This window comes from Loxodonta africana, chromosome 14 (assembly GCF_030014295.1).
Source record: "Loxodonta africana isolate mLoxAfr1 chromosome 14, mLoxAfr1.hap2, whole genome shotgun sequence".
Lineage (NCBI taxonomy): Eukaryota > Metazoa > Chordata > Mammalia > Proboscidea > Elephantidae > Loxodonta > Loxodonta africana.
In genome coordinates this window covers 50395558-50418376 of record NC_087355.1, presented here as the reverse complement: position 1 = coordinate 50418376, position 22819 = coordinate 50395558, and the positions used below count along the sequence as shown (strand labels likewise).

At 39.5% G+C, this 22819-nt stretch overlaps 1 protein-coding gene across 13 annotated transcripts in view; it reads right to left on the bottom strand.

Annotated features, from left to right (window-relative positions):
- VPS13B (vacuolar protein sorting 13 homolog B) overlaps positions 1-22819 on the bottom strand; it is a 916907-nt gene that overhangs the window by 145734 nt on the left and 748354 nt on the right. For 12 of the 13 annotated variants that reach the window (XM_064267936.1, XM_064267938.1, XM_064267934.1 and 9 more), the window contains one exon: positions 22596-22780. In XM_064267936.1, coding sequence (XP_064124006.1) covers positions 22596-22780 — 185 coding nt within the window. Of the gene's footprint in view, positions 1-22595; positions 22781-22819 lie in introns of those variants that run through there. The other variant, XM_064267946.1, reaches the window with a different exon arrangement.

Sequence of the window (22819 nt, the reverse complement as noted above, 5' to 3'; positions counted from 1 at the left end):
ATCTAAGTCAACTGGTATGACAAAATATATTAAGAAAATATTCTGCATCCCACTTTGGTGAGTGGCATCTGGGGTCTTAAACGCTAGCAAGTGGCCATCTAAGATGCATCAATTGGTCTCGACCCACCTGGAGCAAAAGAGAATGAAGAACACCAAAGACACAAGGTAAACATAAGCCCAAGAGACAGAAAGGGCCACATAACCCAGAGACTACATCAGCCTGAGACCAGAAGAACTAGATGATGCCCGGCTACCACCGATGACTGCCAGACAGGGAACACAACAGAGAATCCCTGATGGAGCGGGAGAACAGTGGGATGCAGACCTCAAATTCTCGTAAAAAGGCCAGACCTCAGCTCAACTGGACTGGACCAAAAGCAAAGAAGTTTCCGGGATAAACTGAATGCTTCGAAGGTCAGCAGAGCAAGGGCGGGGGTTTGGGGACTATGGCTTAAGGGGACTTCTAAGTCAACTGGCAAAATAAATTCTATTATGAAAACATTCTGCATTCCACTTTGAAGTGTGGCGTCTGGGGTCTTAAATGCTAACAAGCGGCCATCTAAGATGCATCAATTGGTCTCAACCCACCTGGATCAAAGGAGAATGAAGAACACCAAGGTCACACGATAACTATGAGCCCAAGGGACAGAAAGGGCCACATGAACTAGAGACTTACACCATCCTGAGACCAGAAGAACTAGATGGTGCCCGGCCACAACCGATGACTGCCCTGACAGGGAGCACAACAGAGAACTCCTGAGGGAGCAGGAGAACAATGTGATGCAGACCCCAAATTCTCACAAAAAGACCAGACTTAATGGTCTGACTGAGACTAGAAGAATCCCGGCAGTCATGGTCCCCAAACCTTCTGTTGGCCCAGGACAGGAACCATTCCCGAAGACAACTCATCAGACATGGAAGGGACTGGACAATGGGTTGGAGAGAGATGCTGATGAAGAGTGAGCTACTTCTATCAGGTGGACACTTGAGACTGTATTGGCATCTCCCGTCTGGAGGGGAGATGGGAGGGTAGAGAGGGTTAGAAACTGGCAAAACGGTCACAAAAGGAGAGACTGGAAGGAGGGAGCGGGCTGACTCATTAGGGGGAGAGTAAATGGGAGTATGCAGTAAGGTGTATATAAGCTTATATGTGACAGACTGACTTGATTTGTAAACTTTCACTTAAAGCACAATAAAAATTATTAAAAAAAAAAAAAAAAGACCAGACCTAATGGTCTGACTAAGGCTGGAAAGACCCCAGAGGTCATGGCCCCCAGACCCTCTGTTAGCCCAAGACTGGAACCAGTCCCAAAGCCAACTCTTCAAATAGGGATTGGACTGGAATATAAGACAAAAAATGATACTGATGAGGAGTGAGCTTCTTGCCTCAAGTAGACACATGAGGGGAGGGCAGCTCCTGTCTGGAGGTGAGATGAGAAGACAGAGGGGGACAGGAGCTGATTGAAAGGACATGGGGATAGAGTGGAGAGGAGAAGTGTGCAGTCTCGGGGGAGAGCAGCTAGGGTTACACGGCAAGGTGTGTATAAGTTTTTGTATGAGAGACTGACTTGATTTATAAACTTTCACTCAACCGCCCCCCCCAAAAAAGCTGATTTTAGTGATAATGAATCCTTTGTGAATCTTGGTTCAGCTTATATGTAGCGAGGCTCACAAAAATAAAGAACAACTACATCAATCATCTCTTCACTGAAAATATTCTTTGACGAGTATTTCCTTGAGGTAGTTACAAGAAGCTATCTCCTGTATTATGTTGGATAAGTGACCATTCCAGTCCAATATATAATTCATGAGAATTCTTAGCAAGAAAACACACTTATCAAAATTCCTTCCAGTAGTAGCCTAACAACAACATATTATTTGGCTGCTTTGGCAGCGTACTGAGTATTTCTATTCAGTGATTCACCACTTTGTGGCTGATCGAGCAGTGCAAAAGTGGTAGCCATCTGCAGTTACTTATTTATGTAAATCTAGGCTTTCAAAATATTTTGACACCAAGATAGAAATGAGCAACTGTCTGGTGCATGCCTTTGTTTTAGATCAATATTATAAAATGCCAGAGGGTCTCTTCCGCTAACTAACAGTATAGGTAATGAGAGAGAAATCAGAACGCTATTTTTATAAGAGTAAAACTAATAAATATGCATTATAGAGTAGAATATAGAATTTGAATAGAATACAAGAGGTGATTTCATAAAAAAAATTGTGCTTGGGGAAGGCTGCTACTCACAGATTGGCAAAATTTAAGAAATACTGATCACGTGAAAGTGTGTTTTAGGCAGGATATCTTCAATAGTATGCCCTCAAGCATCTCAAATTCAATAGGACACATATTTTTTTCATCCATCTGTGTATATATATATATCCACCCCTGTAGTTTAGAATGCAGGTTATGGAATTAGAATGCCTGAAGCAGAATCCTAGCTTTGCTATTTATTACTTAGTGGTATGTCCTTGGGAAAGTTAACCTCTTTGAGCGTTCATTAGTTTCCTCATATGTAATATGTGAACAATTAACAGTTTTTGTTGTATTCTCAGAATTAAACAAGATAATTATGTAAAGCTCTTAGCACAATTGCTGGCACTTAATAGGAAAACAACATGGAATGGGAACAAAAAACAAAACAAAACATTACCTCCTCCAGTCCTAAAACCTTGGGGTCTTTTTCCAAGGTTGTTTTTTGCCTTTAGTATACACCACTTGTCAAAGTTTGTTGGTTACTATACAACATCATACAAATATAGCCCAAACCCTCATTTAGGCATTGTCGTCTCATGATGTTGTTTTAAAACTGACTTCTTGCACCTGATTTCTCCTATCTCCATAAAGTGATTCTTTTCACTCAACTCTTTATTTTCAAAACCTCCTACCAACAACCCCCTCCATGTCCTAGAATCAAGTGCCAGCTAAATCCCTAACTGCCTTTCTAATTCTTCTTCACTCCACACTTTAATCCTTTCCATAAAGACTTACCATATTCCAGTCTCTAGACAACAGGGAAACATTGGTGAACAAGGGATAAGACCCTTATCCTCACGGAATTTTTAGTCTAGTGAAGATGTCAAATAAGTAAACAAGCCCAATGTGACCTGAGCACAGAATAAAAGAGGGAGTTGGGCAACCATAAGGAAACTATGGCACCCTAGAGACTAAAACTGCTCTCTCCAAATCGACAGTAACCTTAAAGTCTTCAAATTCAGAGCTCCTTTTTTCCCAGTCTATGATGTACTCTGTCTGCTTGTAAACATACTCCTGACCTCCCCAAGCTTTCTGAAATTTTCACTATGCCTGAGCCTCTTTAACACTGTAACTCTCCTAGGCCGCCTTCTCTGACCACTCCTTTGCTGATTCCTGTACTAGTTTCCCAGGGCTGCCATAATAAATTACCAGGAATTTTATGGCTTAAAACAAGAAAAATTTATTCTTCCACAGTTCTGGAGGCTCAAAGTCTGAAATCAAAATGTTGGCAAGGCTATGCTCCCTCTGAAGGCTCTAGGGAAGGATACTGCCTTGCCTGTTCCTAGCTTCTGGTAGTTCTTGCAACCCTTAGTATTCCTTGGGTTGTAGCTGCATCACTCCAATCTGTGCCTCCATCTTCACATGGCCTTCTTCCCTGTGTGTCTCTGTGTGTCTGCTCCTCTTCTTATAAGGACACCAGTCATTGGATTTAATCTAGTATGACCTCATCTTAATTTAATTATATCTGCAAAGCCCCTATTTCCAAATTAGGTCACAATCTGAAGTTGTGGGTAGAAATGAATTTTTGAAGGACACTATTCCATTCGCTGTAATTCCTAGTTTATTATTTATTTCCTGGATATAGTGAGATTCCTCAAGGTTCTATTCTCAGTTCTCTTAGTTTTGAACGCTTCACTCTCTTTATGACTTCTATTTTACTTTCATGGCTTCAATTTTTACTTCTATAAGAATGACTTCCCAAACCATTTCTTAAATGATGTGGACCCTTCTCTGAATTGTTAGTGCACATTTCTAAGTTTGTGGTAGGCATTTCATCATGATTATTCCTCCAAAACCCTGTAATTGTTCAATGCATAACTTATTATCTCTACACCCCTGCATGTCCCAATTTTCTTCCAAAATTCCCAGTCCCCGTTAATGGTGTTCCATCTATCCATTCACCTAGGCCAGACCACATCCAGCGTTGAAGCTGTTTATTTTATCTCTAGATGTCTCTCTCTCTCTTACATTCATTTCCTTCTTCCCAGTCCAACTATGATTCTTATTGTTGCTTAGCTGAGTAATTGCAATGTGCTCTGAATAGGTCTCCATGCATCTTATCTACAGTATCCTTTATTCCTTCTTCACTCTGTAATTGGCCATAGTCATTCCTCAGCTCAATGAATAATCACTCTCAGTTTACCCTTACAGGATAAAATTCTTATAGAAAAAAGCCCAAATGTCTCAACATAATATTTAAAACCCTCTACTATCTGGCTTTAAGCCTACTTTTCTAAGATCATCTCTCACTATATTATATTCCTCCTCTGCACTTCTATTATAACATTTACTATGCTGGCTGGTCCCAAAACCCAGTGCTGTGGTAGTTGCCTATATATTTGTTTTACAAAAACTCAGATTGTAAGTTCTTTAGGGTAATGTACATAAGAGTACACTGTAAATATTATTAATCGTTGCCATCACCTTTTAGTCCTGTCCCTCAAATTTGAAGGACAGAACAGAGACTAAATAAAACACATGACTCCAAAAGAGCTAACATCCAAATGTTCATTAACTGATGAATGGATAATTAAAATGTGGTATCCACATACAATGAAATATTTAACAAAAAAGAATCAAATACTGATCCATGATACAATATGGATTAACCTTGAAAACATTATGCTAAGTGAAAGAAGCCAGTCACGGAAGACCACATACTATATGATTTCATTTCTACGACTGTCCAGAACAGGCAAATAGGACAGAAAGTAGATTAGTAGTTGCTTGAGGATGGGTTGGGAAAGGTGGCTGGTTGGTGAGAGCTAAAGGGTACTGGGTTTCTTTTTGAGGTGATAAAAATGTTCTTAAACAGACTGAGGTGATGGTTGCGCAACTCTGAATATACTAAAAAGCATGCACGCTTTAAATGGGTGAACTGTATAGTATGTGAATTATATCACAATAAAGCTGTTTAAAAAAGTGCTAATAATGTAACAGAACCAAGATTCCTAACTTTGATGAAGAATTTGAAGATGTTGCTATAAAACATGTAAAGTTGTCAAGCTTGATTTTTTTTTTTCTCTTTAACTAGGAGTTGAATAAAAAAATTGGAAGATATACGTGCTTGAAAATATATGGTACAAATGAATTTTTCAGACCAATGACTTTCTGAAAAGAATGGATAAAGGGAAAAGGAATTTGTAGTTTGCAATCAAAACCCAGTTGCCCTCTAACACTCAGAATCAAGGGCAGAACAGAGGGAAATTGGCACCTGGAGATACAGCACATTATAAGCCATTAGGGGAAAATAATAATTGCTAGCATTTATACAGTACTATGTTCTAAGGTACCCTGGTGGTGCAGTGGTTAAAGTGCTCAGCTGCTAAATGAAAGGTTGGCAGTTCAAAGCTACCAGCTGATCTGCAGGAGAAAGATGTGGCAGTCTGCTTTCATAAAGATTTATAGCCTTGGAAACCTTATGGAGGCAGGTCTATTCTGTCCTACACAGTCACTAGGCCTTGGAATCAACTTGGTGGCAATGGGTTTGGTTTTTAACTATGTTCTAAATGCTTTTTACATTCAGCGATCCATTTATTCTTCCATCAACTCAATGAGTTATGAGCTATTATCCCTAATTTACAGAAGAGGAAACTGAAGTAACTTGCCTGAGGTCAACCCGCAGACCTTGGTTTTGAACCCAGAGAGATTAGGTTAAGACTCTGTGCTCTTAACAACTGGGCTGTATTGCCTCTCTGTACTTCCCTCTTCTCTATTTATTGCTTTCTTCACAATGTAACCTTCATAAAATAATCTATACTTTATGAATAATGTTTTTTAATGTGAATCCCATAGGGGGAAATACTTGTATTTCGGGAGAATAATTAATGAAAAATGCTTATAGGCCATTGATTCAAATTTAGTATCCTTTCATATTGTTATACCCCAGACACTTTTAATACTGTGCAACAAACATCAAACACATTCTGACTGCTAATCAAAGTTCTTCATTTCCAGAAAGAAATGCCCCCCACCCCTTTTAATGTGAGAATATTTAATAGGAAAAGAGAAACAGGCTAATAAAATTTCTACCACCAAATAAAGTGACAGGACAAAAATGACCTCAGTATTCTTCCAGTTTGCAAATGTTTTCCATTTACTTTAAAAGCACATCTTATCGACAGACTCCTTCCCCACCTATTTTTTTGTAGGGAAAAGAATGCTAGCATTTCAAACTATTTTTTTTTAATCTCAAAAATCTCCTTTGTTCCCTAAGTGTCCTCTACAAATTCTGCCTCAGCAGAGCTTTCATTAATAAACTAGAAAGCTAGTATTCTTACTCTACCATTGATTAAGTGATGGATTTCACAACCAGGTAGGCAGCACAAGCAGGGCACAGGGCAGGCAACCATAGCAAAGACTGTGGACTCAGTTCCTCAGAGTTACAGCTGTGATGCTAATAGGGACTGCTGAGATCTCCTGATACCTCTTCTTCCCTTCTTCTTTAGCTGAGTCCCTTATTTTTAACTGGCTGTCCAGGTGTGGCTATGTGACTCATTTCTGGACTCTAGGATACAGGCAGCAAAGCACTGTAGGATGTAGTTTCTAAGAAATATCCTTAAAGGGAGGAGGTATGCTCTTTTTTGGTCCCTTCCTCTTCCTATGGCTGGAATGGTGTGATGGTTAAGGTTATGTGTCAACTTGGCTAGACCACGATTCTCACTGGTTTGAGAGATATTTTGTAATCATCTTCCATTTTGCGATCTGATGTGAGCAGTCAGTCAGTTGAAAGGGGAATTTCCTTGGTGGTGTGGCCTGCATCCAAAATACACAGATGCTCTGGCAAAGCTCACTCTCTTTGGATCCTCCATCTGACTCATCATCCTCTGACCTCTAGTTCTTGGTATGTAAGCCAGCAGCCTGCCATCTGACCTGCTAATTTTGGGTTGGTCGGCCTGGTGGATTTGGGACTTGCCAGCCTAAACAACTGCATGAGCCATTTCCTTGAAATAAATCTCCTTCTCTCGCTCTCTTTCATATATATATATGTGTGTATATACATATTACCATTACTTGTTGCTGTCTAGGCGATTCCAACTCATAGTGACCCTATAGGACAGAGTAGAACTGCCCTATAGGGTTTCGAAGGAGCAGCTGGTGGATTTGAACTGTCAACCTTTTGGTTAGTAGCTGTAGCTCTTAACCACTGTGCCACCAGGGCTCCGTATACATGCTTCACTGGTTTTGCTCCTACAGAGAACCCAGCCTAAGACAAAGGGGACAAGATATTTGAAGCTTGTACAGCTATTCTGGACCATGAAGGAAAACCCAGTTGCTAGGAACAACAGAGCAGCAAGACGCAAGATGCTTGGGCTCTTACGGCTTTGTATAGTCACCTTAGACTCTGAGACTGCCACCTTCAGACTGTTCTTATGAGTGAGAGGAAAATAAACTTCTGTTTTGTTTAAGCCATTGTTATTTTACATTTTTGGTTTCTCATATGTGAACCTAATCCTAATTGACAGAGACCTATGTGGCCCCAGTGATGTTTATTGTGTTGCTGGGATTCTTTTTTTTTTTTGTGTGTTTGGCTTTTTGGTTTATTTATAACTCTATACCTCTCCATGTATTTAAAAAAATTTTTTTTATTGGGCTTTCAGTGAATCTTTACAAATCAAGTCAGTCTTTCATACAAAAATTTATACACACCTTGCTATATACTCCTAATTACTCTCCCCCTAATGCAACAGCACACTCCTTCCCTCCACTCTCTCTTTTCATGTCCATTCAGCCAGCTCTGACCCCCTCCATCCTCCCATTTCCCCTCCAGACAGTACATGCCTACATAGTTGTTGTTACGATTCTTAACCAAAGATTCATACATGGCTTATATCCAGAAAAAAAACAGTGCCGTTGAGTCAATTCCGACTCATAGCAACCCTATAGGACAGAGTAGAACTGCCCCATAGAGTTTCCAAGGAGCGCCTGGCGGATCTGAACTGCCGACCTTTTGGTTAGCAGCCGTAGCACTTAACCACTATGCCACCAGGGTTTCCATATGGCTTATAGGGATGTGTAAACTTCCTGAAGTTGTATGTTAAAACGCGTGTCCATTCAAGCCCTTTTCAGGGAGGCCCATGACAAAACATTGAACTGCTCAGATCCCGAACTTTATTTGTAAGAAGGGATGACCACACTCACCTCTGCAGAGATGATTTCAGGATTAGACATAATTTGTGTTAAGTGCCTAACATAGTAAAAAAAAAAAAAAAAAAACAACAAAAAAAAAAACATAGTAGGTACTCCTCATTTCCAAAATTCTGTAAATGGTATATATAGAATATATTACTATACTTCCCACTGAGGTTAACTCTAGCAGTCTTTTTTTTTTAATTTCTCTTGCTCCTTTCCAGTAAATTACCATATTAGTTGTCAAGAGCTATATAGGTTTTTTCTCCACAATGACCCCTGCGTTCATTTCTTTCTCTCCATCCCCATGGCTACCGCCTGGATTGCAGCCTTTGTCGTCTCCTCTAAGAGACCCTCACAGCCCCAACAGTCCTCTAATTTCTGGTCTCTCCTTACTCCATTCCACTCTCCACCAGGCTACTAGCTTAATTTACCTAAAGTCTTAGACTACCAATGGTTCTCTAATGCCTCTCTAACGAAATACAAACTCCATACTCTAATAGCACAACATAGAAAAAAGCTGAAAGAATTAATACACCTAGATTTGAATCTTGCTTCTCCCCCCTTACTTGCTGTGCAACCTTGGGAAAGTTATTTAACTTCTCAGAACTTGAGTTACCTTAGCTCTAAAGTGGAGACACTAATACCTACTATACAGGGTCATAGCAAGGATAGATATGACATAAAAAATGAGCTTGGTGACTGCTACACAGTAGGTGCTCAGTAAATGTGTTACCTTCCCATTTCCCTCCACATAATGGCCACAGACTAACAAGTCATGTCTGGAGTTTGTTAGTCTTCCACTAATTCCATACTTGTATAAACCTGTTAGTCAGACCAGATTATTTGCCATTTCTCATACGTTCTGCCTTCTCTTAGTCAATTCTGAAGTCTTGCTCGTATTGACATTTTTTCATGTACCCTTTCCCACCACTTTATCTTTTGAAATCCTACTCATCCTGCATGGACCCCCTCAATTGCCATCTCTTCCATGATGTCTCCATCAGATGCAAACTCTTTGTGTATAAAAGGCACATTCTCTGGTGCTCCCTATAGAACATCATAGGTTCTTCCTTACCCACTTTTGTATCTCTCATAGATAGCACCTAGCCCAGGTTCTTTTATTTATATCACTGAGTTAACCTCAAAATTCTGAGGTAGAGCTCTTTCAATGTATTTCTAGATCCTTTTTTTTCCCCCCATGCTTTTACAACACTATGAAGACAAAATTTTTAGAAGTATATTCAGGGGATACTCTATTTTAGATTTCCTCTTATTGTCCAAAAAAGGAAGCAATGGCTTCTAGATGCAAAACACTTAGTAGTAGATCCAGCGCTGTTACCCATCATTCAAAAACATTTGTTATTGTGTCCACTGGGTACACAGAACTTCACAAAGCACTGTGGGGACTTTTTCCTTTCCTTTATTTCCTCAGAGTCTGGCTCTGGTTCCTACTTCCCCAAGGCCCCCAAGATTTTTTTTTTCCTCTTTATTTTCTGCATTTCAACAACAATGAATCTCATATCTGGCTTTGAGCACCACTCCTAAAGATGATGGATAGGAGCAAAGCCTTCTGGGACACATTAATACAGCTGCCAGTGGGCAGGAGGTGCTTATAAAATAAAAAGGCTCAGGATTCTGGGAACATACATCCAGCTATAAGTAAACCACCCAACACAGCTAAGAAGAAACACCCAGGAACACTTCCTTTTATTCTTTTTGAGCTGTGCATGGAAGAGGCAAATCATATTAGATTGCAAATAACTCTCAGGATTCTTTCCGTAGTGTCACGATGTGCTAATATCATAACTTTTGCCTATCAGATCTATGTGCTTTAGAATGACAGGAAGCTTGTAAAGTCAAGTTTAAAGTAGCAAAAGTCTAGTTTTTAATTTATTGGGTAATATGGAGTATTACTGTCTGACCTGGGACTTTTTTTTAGTAATTATGAAAAAGAAAAGGATTCGTTCAAGGTTTAATGAAGTTTCAGTTTGGCCTGTAGATAAGTATGTAGATAAAATGTTCTTAGAAAACTTGACACGATGATATCATTATGAAGGTACAAACATTAAACATCACATTGTAAACTCAACTTCAAAAATAGAAAATTACTTTAGAAGTGAAAGGTCTCATACATCATTAGAACTTGGAGAGTACTTACAGAAACTATGAAGTTGACAAAGTTCTACATATTCGTTGTATTAAAAAGGAGGTAGTGACCAAGACAGACATTGATTTTAAGCATATTGGCGACGATAAACTGTCTCTTAAGTGTCTGTAAGACATAAGACCTTGTCTAGCCTACATTCTGGGAGGAAGGTAGAGGAGGAAAACAAGAGGATTTAAGAAGTGGTATGGGGTTTTTCTCTAGATGCAAATAGTCTTTGATGTGCACAGAGAAATGGTTCTGTCAAATAATTCCAAAGTGGAAAGCTGCAAAAACCATTGCAAAAAAGGAGTCAATACTTTTTTTGCTGAGGCAGTCTTTCTGAAGGCCCTCTCTAAGTGGTGATTCCTCTTCTTGCAAAACCATAGGCCATATAGAAAAGGCTTGCCTCCAGGAAGAGCAGACTACACAGTGCAGATTTTCCTGCCAGTCAGAATGGAAAGAAGCAGCTGACAGTGTAAGGTCAGTATTGACCATGACTTCAGCCAACCTAACTGGAGTGGAAAGCAGGATCAGTGAGAGAGATGTGCCATATCATAGCCCCCTTTGGTGGCATCTGAAAAAGTTCACAATGACCCTCGATTCACAGCTATGTTGGTAAAATGTGACCTGACCCTATGATCATAGTTGACTGTGCAAATACCAAACTAGGTGAATCCAGAATGCGGAATTAGAATGGAGATGGTACTTGTAACTGTGACTCTGTAAGCTGTGGAGAGACTACGAGGAGGCTGCGGAGCAGGCGAGAAAAAGCTCGTCTGCTAAAAAAGAGGAAGAAAGCAAATATGGGGCAAGGAGCAGAGAAAAGTGATAGTGAGTGATTACTACTTGGGTTCCTGTCTTCCTTCCAGAGGCCCAGTTGCATTTGGCCCTTGGCCTCTAAGACTCCTTACTGTATCTTGATAATAAAGCTCCCATTTTTGTTTGTTTGTTTAAGCTTGCTTCTGTGGAGTTTCTGCTGCCTGTAACCTAGAGAACATAGCTGATGTACCGCCATGCAGTCAGCTGATCCTGTAGCCGTGGGAAAGGTGGTATCTCTTTCAGCAGCTATTCTTAGTCAGTGCAAGCACTCCATTTGTCACATGCATAGACAGCATTCCTCACAATTATGATGACATTAACAGACTATAAACACAAAAACATCTTTCCCAGAAAACAACTTTCTTGGTCTAACACAGTACAATCCAGGTTCTTTAGAAGATCAATTGATAGGATGAAAATAATAACAATAGCAGTTACTATTTATTAAGTGTCTGTAATAGTAATTTATTGAGTCTTTACTATGTAAGGCACTATGCTAGGTGCTATACATACATTATTCCTACTCCTCATAACTCTTCAAGCTAAGGAGAATAGAGGGTTGTTTTGAAAAGTTTGTGACACATGGCATAGTAGAGATGTCATCTTGGAAAGGTCAGCCTGCTGGGCAAGGAGGTAGCCACAGGAGGGCATTTAGCTTAATGGATTCACCATGATTCAGAATTCGGCCCTTGATCTTGCAGCCTCAGAAAATTTCAGTGGTGTCCTAGCACTGACTAGGCTTAGGAGTACTAACTCATGCTAACAAAGTTCACTAGAGACTGACATATAAACCAGGTGCCAGGTTATTAATTTACCATGAGATGTATAACTGCCAAGCAGGTGGGATACTGATGCTGGCCTGACCAGTGTAGATACTCTGTAGACAGAATGCACTAATGCACTGGGAGCCAGGCTATTAGAAGGTTGCTTCATTGGTTACACGATTTGAACATTTGACACAGAGGTTTGACAGTTGCTACATTCATCTCCATCAAGGGGATTTAGCTACCAGGTGAACCAAGCACTTGGGCACTATTTCTTTGGATGCCGCCAGGATGGCCTCTGCCTATATATGCCTCTGTGCCTTGCAGGCTTATAGAGCTGACCAGCCATCCTTTGGAAGGAAACATTCTATCTTCAGATATCTTAATACCCAATCCATCTTTGCATATCTTTGGTCTGATTAATCATTTCATGATTAATAGTTCAAAGTAAATGAATAATTTTCCTTCTTTCATTTTCTTAAAGGAGTAGGTCACTATCAACCTCATGTATCACCTACAATAATAATTTTTTTTTTATACATAGGAGAAAGAACATAGATTTTAGAGTCAGACTTGAGATGAAATTTTGACTCCCCCACTTAAAGCTTTATGATTTAAAGCCAGTTAAATACCTTCCCTTTGCTTCAGTTTCCCCACTTGTACTATGGGGATGATGTCCACTTAACAGGATAAAATGAGATTTACTGAAGTTATATATGTAAAGCACCTACAAATACAGGGTGGAAAACACAAAAATGATTATAAATGCCCACTGGAACAAAAATAGCATAAATCCAAGTATAAAATTTTTTTGTTCATTATTTTTCCAATGTGGTTTCACTTTGATTTTTATAATCATATTAGTGTTACTTTAAAAACTCATTTCCCTGATTTTTGAACTGGATAAACAAAAGTGAATTGGGCACAAGTGAACTGATTTCTTTGGCTCACTGTTCTCCATCTCCACCAGAAATAAACAAATGACACAGCTTGCTTTTGTCTTTTCCCTTCCTGTTATCCTTGCGAAGATATCTTTTAAAAACTCTAATCATGATTTTTCATATAAAAATTCAGCACCAAATTCTGAAGCCTGAAAATGCCTTTTTAACCGAGGAAGTGTTATGAAATCATGCAGGTTTCATAACAAATCTATTCTTTTCTTTCCAATTAATTCAATTTATCCTTCAGAGGTCAGAACGCACCAAATTACACGATTCCTCATATACAGTTATATTGCTTTACCTTAATACATATTCAGGTATTCTATTTTATGAGTTTCCATATGAAATTATGCCCTTTCCAACTAGATTATAAACCAGATGAGGGTAGGGACAGATCTTTTCTCTCTTCATATATCCACTGTCTATACATTGTAATACCCTACATGGAGAAAATATCCAGCAATTATTTGTTGATGAGAATTGGTATAAAATGGAAACAAAAATAATAAATAGATATGTGTATTTCCTTATTTGTTAATTATATTCACATTTTCTGAGGGTGTAGATCTGAATCTAGTCTATCTAATTTCACTAATGCAAAGTTTTCTGAAACTATGTTAATTTCTCCCTAAATTACTTTAACAATTTACTTCCTTTTTTTCTGACTTTAAATCAGGAATCTTATATACACCCTAGTTGTTTCTTCCATTAAAAAAAAAAATCCTCATTTTGTAGGAAAGCAGTGGGATGCAGACCCCAAATTCTCATAAAAAGACCAGGCTTAATGGTCTGACTGAGACTAGAAGGACCCTGGTGGTCATGGCCCCCAGACCTTCTGTTGGCCCAGGACAGGAACTATTCCCAAGGCCAACTCTTCAGACAGGGATTGGATTGGACAATGGGATGGAGAGGGATGCTGGTGAGGAGTGAGCTTCTTGGATCAGGTGGACACTTGAGAATATGTTGGCATCTCCTGTCTGGAGGGGATATGAGAGGGTAGAGTGGGTTAGAAGCTGGTGGAAAGAACATGAAAGGAGAGAGCGGAGGGAGGGAGCAGGCTGTCTCATTAGGCGGAGAGCAACTGGGAGTATGCAGCAAGGTGTTTTGTGTGAGCAAGTTTTTGTGTGAGAGACTGACTTGATTTGTAAACTTTCACTTAAAGCACAATAAAAATAAAAAAATCCTGATTTTGGCTCTTATGTCTATCCTTTAGTCCATACAGTATGTTATCAAAGGCAAACTCATCCTCCATTTTGCATCTTTAACTTTGCTTCTCATCTGTTTAGATTATTTCAGGGACCTCAACCAGTTCAGTGTTTGTCTTGAATTGTAATGCTCACACATATACACTGAGATCCTTGGGGAAGGATGATATTTAGTTTGGGCCACTGTCACATACCAAATGAACGTATCTAAAGATTTAGTGTTTAACACATAAATAAAAATATGGAAACAGGAAGAATACAGTATTGAGGTAATGAGTTCTTGACAGATCTACATAAGATTTAAAATATCCACTGCCAGGTTTACTACTAAGGATGGATTAAAAAATTATACTCTGGGAGCATAGGTATTTCCAAAATGGAATCCTTAATAGGCAGGGTACACAGCAGGTTGAAGAAACAGAAAAACCTAGTATGTGCCAGACACAGTGCCAGACATTTACTTAAGCTCATTTAAAGCACACAATGTTCCTTTTGGGTTGGTGGCATTACTCTACTTTACAGAGCCTGATTTTATTTAAAATTTAACAGATTGATAAAATTATTAAACGACCATAAAACACGCTCCCTTTGCTTTTTGTGAACATTAATTTCAGGGTCTTTACTCAGAATCTATGGTTAATTTGACTTACATTATAGAGAGGTTTTCTATATTTTTCATTACACTTGCAAAATAAATTCCATATAATAATATGTGCAATTTGCTCACAAATCTCTGTTAACAATCATGACATGATAGAATACAAACAGACTGGTTTAGGGTTCTGTAGTACAGTAAAACCTGGGGGAGCCAGAACTTGATGGGACTGCCTTGTTTTTTTTTTTTTTTTGCAAGTTTTCTGCCTTTGACAGGGTGCCGTTTTACCATTTTTCTATTGCTCATTTTAGTGAAAAATATTTTTAGTTTTCCTCCTCTGACAGGTTTCCGCTTACACAGGTTCCAGCTTTCACAGGTTTTACTGTATAAATGAACTCTGTAATATCAATTTTCTTATGAACTAAATGGTCCTGAAGAAAAAAAAATCATCCAAATTTAATTCTGTTTTTAGGACTAAAGTCAAAGAGATAAGTTTATGTTTGTATTTAAGAACTAGCCTCTGTCTAGGGTGCAGTTGCCTCGGCGGAGTACTCAATGATCTCACCAAGAACCTGTATAATGTAATGATGTTAGACTATGTTTACGGTAGATGATACCAATGAAGTATAACACGATGCATCCCGACATATTTCAGTTTTTAAAACCAAAACTCATTCATTAGCCCCATAAAATAATGGCAAATAATATAACACTTTTGAATACTATAAAACAGTAACATGGACATTCACACATTCATTCATCCATTCAATATGTTTACTGAACATCTCCACTGCACTGGATACTGTAAGGGACATAGTGACAAATTAGATATGATCTCTTCCTTTGTAAACTTACAATTCAGGAGAGAGACAAGATATAGACACATAGTTAAAATGTGAAGAATAAAGTAAGAAATAGCATAAAAGTGGTGCCATGAAGTGCCTTAGGACTTGAGAGGAAGGTTGTATCACATCTGGAATGGCATCTAGGAAAGGCTTCACGGTATAAATGGCATTTTAGCTGTTCTGGAAGTATGGGCAGGATTTCAGTAGGCAGAGAAGAGAGGGATTCAAAAGAAGAGGAAGTGGTATGGAAGTGGGATGTCACAGGCTGGTAGGGTGAACAGTGAGTAGGCCAGTTTGACTAGAGTATAGATCACGCGTAAGGGATTAAAAGGCAAAGCTGAGGGGGCGGCGGGGTGAGGGCAGGTTATACAAGGCCCTTGGGTCAGTCTAACAGGTGAGAGGGTCACTGGAGGTTTTTGTCAGGGAAGTGATACAATCTAGCTGTTCTTTTAAGAATTCAGAAGGATCCCAAGAGTATGCCCCCCAGATGCCCTTTTAGTAGTCAATCCTGAGGTTTACACTTTAGCCAAAGATTAGACAGACCCATAAAACAAAATGAGACTAAAGAAGTACACCAGCCCAGAGGAAGGACTAGAAGGCAGGAGGGGACAGGAAAGTTGGTAATAGGGAACCCAAGGTCGAGAAGGGGGAGTGTTAACATGTCATGGGGTTGGTAACCAATGTTGCAAAACAATATGTGCACTAATTTTTTAATGAGAAGCTAGTTTGTTCTGTAAACCTTCATCTTAAGTACAATTAAAAAAAAAAGACAAAAATGAATAAAGTGATTATTGGTATAGTTGGGGAAAAAAAAAGAGATAGGAAAAGATGGGTACAATGCACTGCCTACAGTGTATCTGTTATAGGTGTGGCATTAAAGGGCACAGCTCGCAGTCTGCTTCTCAAGGACCTGCGGGAGAACTGTCTCTCTGGACTTAATGCTAGGAACAGTTCGTGTATCTTAAGCAGCTGATTTGTTTTTCTCTAGTGGATTCTGGGAAACCCTGGTGGCATGGTGGTTAAGTGCTATGGCTGCTAACCGAAGGGTCGGCAGTTCGAATCCGCCAGGTGCTCCTTGGAAACTCTATGGGGCAGTTCTGAGTCCAACAACCTGGAGGTTTTCAAACTGCATGCTCTGCAAAGCCCCAAGAGTATCAGGAGGCTCGGGGACAGGGGATGATCCGTGGATGACTCCGAGTGTCCCATGATCTGCTTCAACAATAGTACTTCCACTTTTATCTATTATATACTACATATGGCTTTTACTACTTAAAAAAAAAAAGTTTACAAATCACTGATAAAACTCATTGTATTTTCCTTCCTGCACTGGTGAGAATTCAAAGCCACCTTCGTAGATCACCCTTGCCAAATGGACAGGCTCTCATGGCATGTGTTTTATTTAAATAACCTGATATAGATACAGATTCTTACTTTTTCTGTTCAAAATTTTCTACTTGAGCTGAATGTAATTTGTTGCATTTTAAACAGAGCAGAAAAAAAAAAATAGGGGGTGGAGAAGAGAGCTCAAAATAGAGAGTGGGGAGAAAGAACTTAGAAAGATAGGGTTGGGAGGAGAGAGTAAGGCTGGAATTCCATGCAGGACATTCTTTTACTGATCTAGGCATTTGCGTGTGAGGGAGGAGGAGAGTGAAGGAAGTTAATTTATAAAGAGCTTAGTATGTATAAGGTGGAGCCCTGGTGGCGCAGCGGTTGAAAGCTTGGCTGCTAACCAAAAGGCTGGCAGTTCAAATCCACCAGCTGCTCCCTTACAGATGATCTACACTCTAGACAAACTGGCGTACTCACCATTCCCCACACCTGCCTGTGACATTTGGATCAAGCTCTCCCTTTAAGCTTCTGGTAGCTACAACCCCATCCTGCTTCCTAGGCCAGGATCCTTGTCTTTGAACTCTGCCTACATCTCAGTTCCTTATCTCTCCAACAAGATATGAAACACGGCTGGACCTCCCTGATACCAATCCACTGCTTGCTGAAATCTCGCAGGCTCCCTTCATGTAGTGCTTTGCTTGCATGCCAAGTCCACTGCCTGGGCCCCTGGAACTGTTGCAGATCCTGGGCCATTCCAGCTGATCTGTAGGGTTGTCAGACCTCTCTGGTCTAGCCCGTGCATCTGCTTGATGAAATGAGTTCTGACAAAGTTGTAGTAGTAATGGTAATATTTATACAGCACTTGCTATGGCCATGCACTGCTCTACGTGTTTCACAAATTTTAATTTTTATAATCATCACATAATTACCTTCATTTTACTGATGAAAAAAAAAAAGCAAAATAAAACAAAAAAATCCAAGGCTGAGAGATTAAGTTGTTTGTGTAAGGTTACACAGTTTGCAAGTAGCAGAACCAGAATTTGATCCAGGCATTTTCGCTCTAGTTTGTCTTCTTAACCACTAACGATAGTGAGAAGATGAAAAACATGCACTAGCGAATGTATCTACTACCTTGGATGCCCTATTTAACATGATTGACACAATAATACCACTAGTAATTAGTTATCAGGCTTGTGTTCATAAGTGTATTAAGATTTAGCTATAAATCTGAACCCAAAAATCCGTTGAAAAGAAGCCCTTACAGGGTGCTGAAACTGACACATGAGTGATACATTTTGATTTAGGCAAGTCTAATAAGATAGTAGAGTCCACAGATACTATTTCATTTAGCAAAAATAACTCAAGAATACTGGCAGAGAAATAATCATCAATATGACCTTGATAGGAGGAGAAACAAATCTGAGGAGTAAAGAATCAAAGTAGAGACTGCTGACATCTTGACAACTTGGATTGTTCTGCAGACTCTAGTTCACTTGATAAAATGATGACACATTTCATTGGTATCAATTCAGAAGATGAACATTTGACTCAATATATTATAACCAGAATTTGTGAGCGGTTACATAGGTAGATATATATGTTATACAGGTATGGGAGGGCGCATGGGAGCAATGTGCATGCATGTATAGGTACAGTTGTGGACATTTGTATATACGTATTTGTATGTGCTACATAATAGAGCATATGGGAACACAGTTACAGAAACTTCTTAGACACATCCAAATACCTCTGAGACTGAGTTACTGGCTTTGAAGGCTCAGGACCATAGTCTTGTGGGACATCTAGGTCAATTGGCATTAACATAGTTCATGAAGATAATGTTCTACATCCCATATTGTTGAGTAGTATCTGGGGTCTTAAAAGCTCGTGAGTGGCCATCTAAGATAAAACTACTGGTCTCCTTCTGTCTGGAGCAAAGGAGAGTGAAGGAAATCAAAGACTCGAGGAAACAAGTACTCTACAGGACTAATGACCCACATAAATTACAGCTTCCAACCAGGGAAACAATACAACGGCCTGACTAGAATGGGATTAAAATGTACAACAAAACTCAAATTCATAAAAAAGACCAGTCTTACTGGTCTTACATAGACTAGAGAAACCCCCGACACTATTACCCTAAGACACCTTTTTAACCTGGAACTGAAGCTACTCCTCAAGGTCATCTTTCAGCCAAATAATAGATTGGCCTATAAAGTAAACAATTAACACCTGTGAGGAATGTGCTCCTTAGAACAATTAACTATACAACACCAAATGGACAACATTTGCCCAAAAACAAAGATGAGACGGCAAGGAGGGGCAGGGAAACTGGACTGATGGAAACAGGGAAGATAGGGTAGAAATGGGGAGAGTGCTGATACCTTGCAAGGATAGAAACAAGTGTCATGGAACAATCTCTATATGAATTGTTGAACGGGAAACTAATTTGCTGTGTAAAATTTCACCTAAAACACAATAAAATAAAAAAAAAAATACACTGAACTGTACACTTTAAATGGCAGTTTGTTGTATGTCAATCATATTTCTATGAAGTTGGTATAAAAAATAAAATAAAAATATAACCAGGAATTTAAATAAAAATCAAGTAAGAATATAATAATACCTATGTAACATGTGGGGCCCTGGTGGCACAGTGCTTAAGCGTTTGGCTGCTAACCAAAAGGTCGGCAGTTCGAATCTACCAGCTGCTTCCTGGAAACCCTATGGGGGCAGTTCTACTCTGTCCTATAGGGTCACAATGAGTCAGAATCAACACGCCGGCAATGGGTATGTTAATATGTATCTATGGACTCTTCTGATTTGTACTACTACTCCAATTTGTTAAGCAGAGGTGAGTCAGGCCATTTACTTGACTAACAATAAATAAATAAATTTAGAATAAATTGGTGAGTGTTTCTATACACCCTGAGCTGGAGATATAAGTGTAATTAAGACCTAAAAGGAACATATTTTCTAATGGTAGAGAAAGACCATAAGCAAATACACAAATGCACAAAATAATTTTGAATAGCAGTAAGAGCTACAAATTAAGTAAAACAAGGTAAGGTATGGCAATCCAGAATGAAGGCGGGTGTTGGGTTAGTGAGATGATGACGTGAGCTGGTACTTGACTGACAAAGGTGGGGGTGGGAAGAAGCAGGGATGTTCAAAGGTGAGGGAAGAGAAAAAGATGTCACTAGTGAATTCACTTAACACCTTGGTGCCATATTTAATACGACTGACCACCCTGATGTGGTACATGCATGGATAAAAAAGAGCACAGTGAGAAAGGGGGAGACTTGCATGTGATCAAATCAGAGACATGGGGAAGTGCCAGATCATAGTTCTTGTAGGCCATAGCAAGATAATCTGAATTTTATATACTAAGTATTAGATGAAGCCACCAGAGGGTTTTATGTTCATGGAGTGATGTAATTGACCTACATTTTTAAAAGGTCACTTTAACCGCTTTTCGGAGAATGCATTATAGGAAGTCAAGAATGGAAGCATAGAGCTCAATTGTTGTTGTTAGGTGCCGTTGAGTCGGTTCCAACTCAGAGCGACCCTATGCACAAGAGAAGGAAACACTGCCCAGTCCCGAGCCATCCTCACAATCCTTGTTATGCTTGAGCTCGTTGTTGCAGTCACTGTGTCAATCCACCTCGTTGAGGGTCTTCCTCTTTTCCGCTGACCCTGTACTCTGCCAAGCATGATGTCCTTCTCCAGGGACTGATCCCTCCTGACAACATGTCCAAAGTATGTAAGATGCAGTCTTGCCATCCTTGCTTCTAAGGAGCATTCTGGTTGTACTTCTAAGACAGATTTGTTCGTTCTTTTGGCAGTCCATGGTATAGTCAATATTCTTCACCGACACCACAATTCAAAGGCATCAACTCTTCTTCGGTCTTCTTTATTCATTGTCCAGCTTTCACATGCATATGATGCAATTGAAAATACCATGGCTTGGGTCAGGCACACCTTGGTAAAGAGGTCCTTTGCAGCAGATTTACCCAATGCAATGAGTCTTTTGATTTCTTGACTGTTGCTTCCATGGCTGTTGATTGTGGATCCAAGTAAAATGAAATCCTTGACAACTTGAATCTTTTCTCCATTTGTCATGATGTTGCTCATTGGCCCAATTGTGAGGATTTTTGTTTTCTTTATGTTGAGATGCAATCCATACTGAAGACTGTGGTCTTTGATCTTCATCAGTAAGTGCTTCCAGTCGTCTTCACTTTCAGCCAGCAAGGTTGTATCATCTGCATATTGCAGGTTGTTAATGAGTCTTCCTCCAATCCTGATGCCCCATTCTTCTTCATATACTCCAGTTCTCGTATTATTTGCTCAGCATACAGATTGAATAGGTATGGTGAAAGAATACAACCCTGACGCACACCTTTCCTGAACTTAAAGCGATCAGTATCCTCTCGTTCTGTCGGAGCAACTGCCTCTTGATCTATGTAAAGGTTCCTCGTGAGCACGAATAAGTGTTCTGGAATTCCCATTCTTTGCAATGTTATCCATAATTTGTTATGATCCACACAGTCGAATGCCCAATTAGGAAGCTACTGTGGTAAAGAACATACGATGGTAGCTTGGATTCAAGTTGTACCAGCAGAGACAGACAGAAGTAGATGGAATAGAGACATATTTTAGAAGCAGAACTGAGTTATGGAAAGAGAGCAATCAGGGATGATGACTCCTAGGTTTTGAGTAGATAGTTATGCCATCTAGTAATAGGTCAGAAGACAATGGAAGAAACAAATTTTAGGGCAAATTGAGACCAGTAGAATATTAGTAAGTAGAATAATAATACAGTGATATCCACAATGACACTTCAACTCAGGAAGGTGACAAGCAACAAACTTTCATAAAATCACAGGAAATACGATCACTGGCTAGATGGTTTTCTTATCAGTCTACCACAAGCTCCAAGACCATTTTTAGCTCTGGAAATGAAATGAAACTACAGTCATCCAATTGTGGCCTTACATGGGCATATTTCATTTCTAGAGCAGATTTAAAAACTCTGATGAGTGTGAACACATGGTCCAAAACCAAACCCATTACCATCAAGTCAATTCTGACTTATAGTGACCCAATAGGACAGAGCAGAACTGCCCCATAGAGTTTCCAAGGCTGTAATCTTTATGGAAGCAGACTGCTGCATCTTTCTCCTGTGGACTGGCTGTGGGTTCAAACTGCCGACCTTCTGGTTAGCAGCCAAGTGCTTTAACCACTGTGGCACCAGGCCTCCTTGAGCACATGGCAAGCATTTAATAAATGGTGAATGAATGACACCTGCTTGTCCTATTATAGTTAGAGGCGAGGCAACCTATCCTCAACAGTCCGAAGAGTAGAGCTGAGAACCCTTGAAATTGCCATGTATCATAACCTTAATTACATTATTCCTATATTTAAAATTTTCTATTATATATGTATGTGTGTATTTCTGTGGATTATTGATGGAAGAAATAGATATGCTCCAAACATTTTTCCTAATATATTACTGCACTTTTGCAAGATGTTTTAATTTTAAAATGAATAGTCATTACATACCTGTAGCACGTCACCAAGGTCTGCTGTGCTAATATCTGGATCCTCTGTGGTATTGAAGGGCACAGGAGTTATTCGTACAAGGGTGAGCACTCTCGGTTCTGGATATCTCCATAACATCATCCCTGGACTATCTTCAGTTTCATTGTAAAACAAGACTTCATAGACACCAGGAAGTTTCAAAGGTTCTGTCAGATAGAACTATAATTAATTGTATGCTTTTAAGG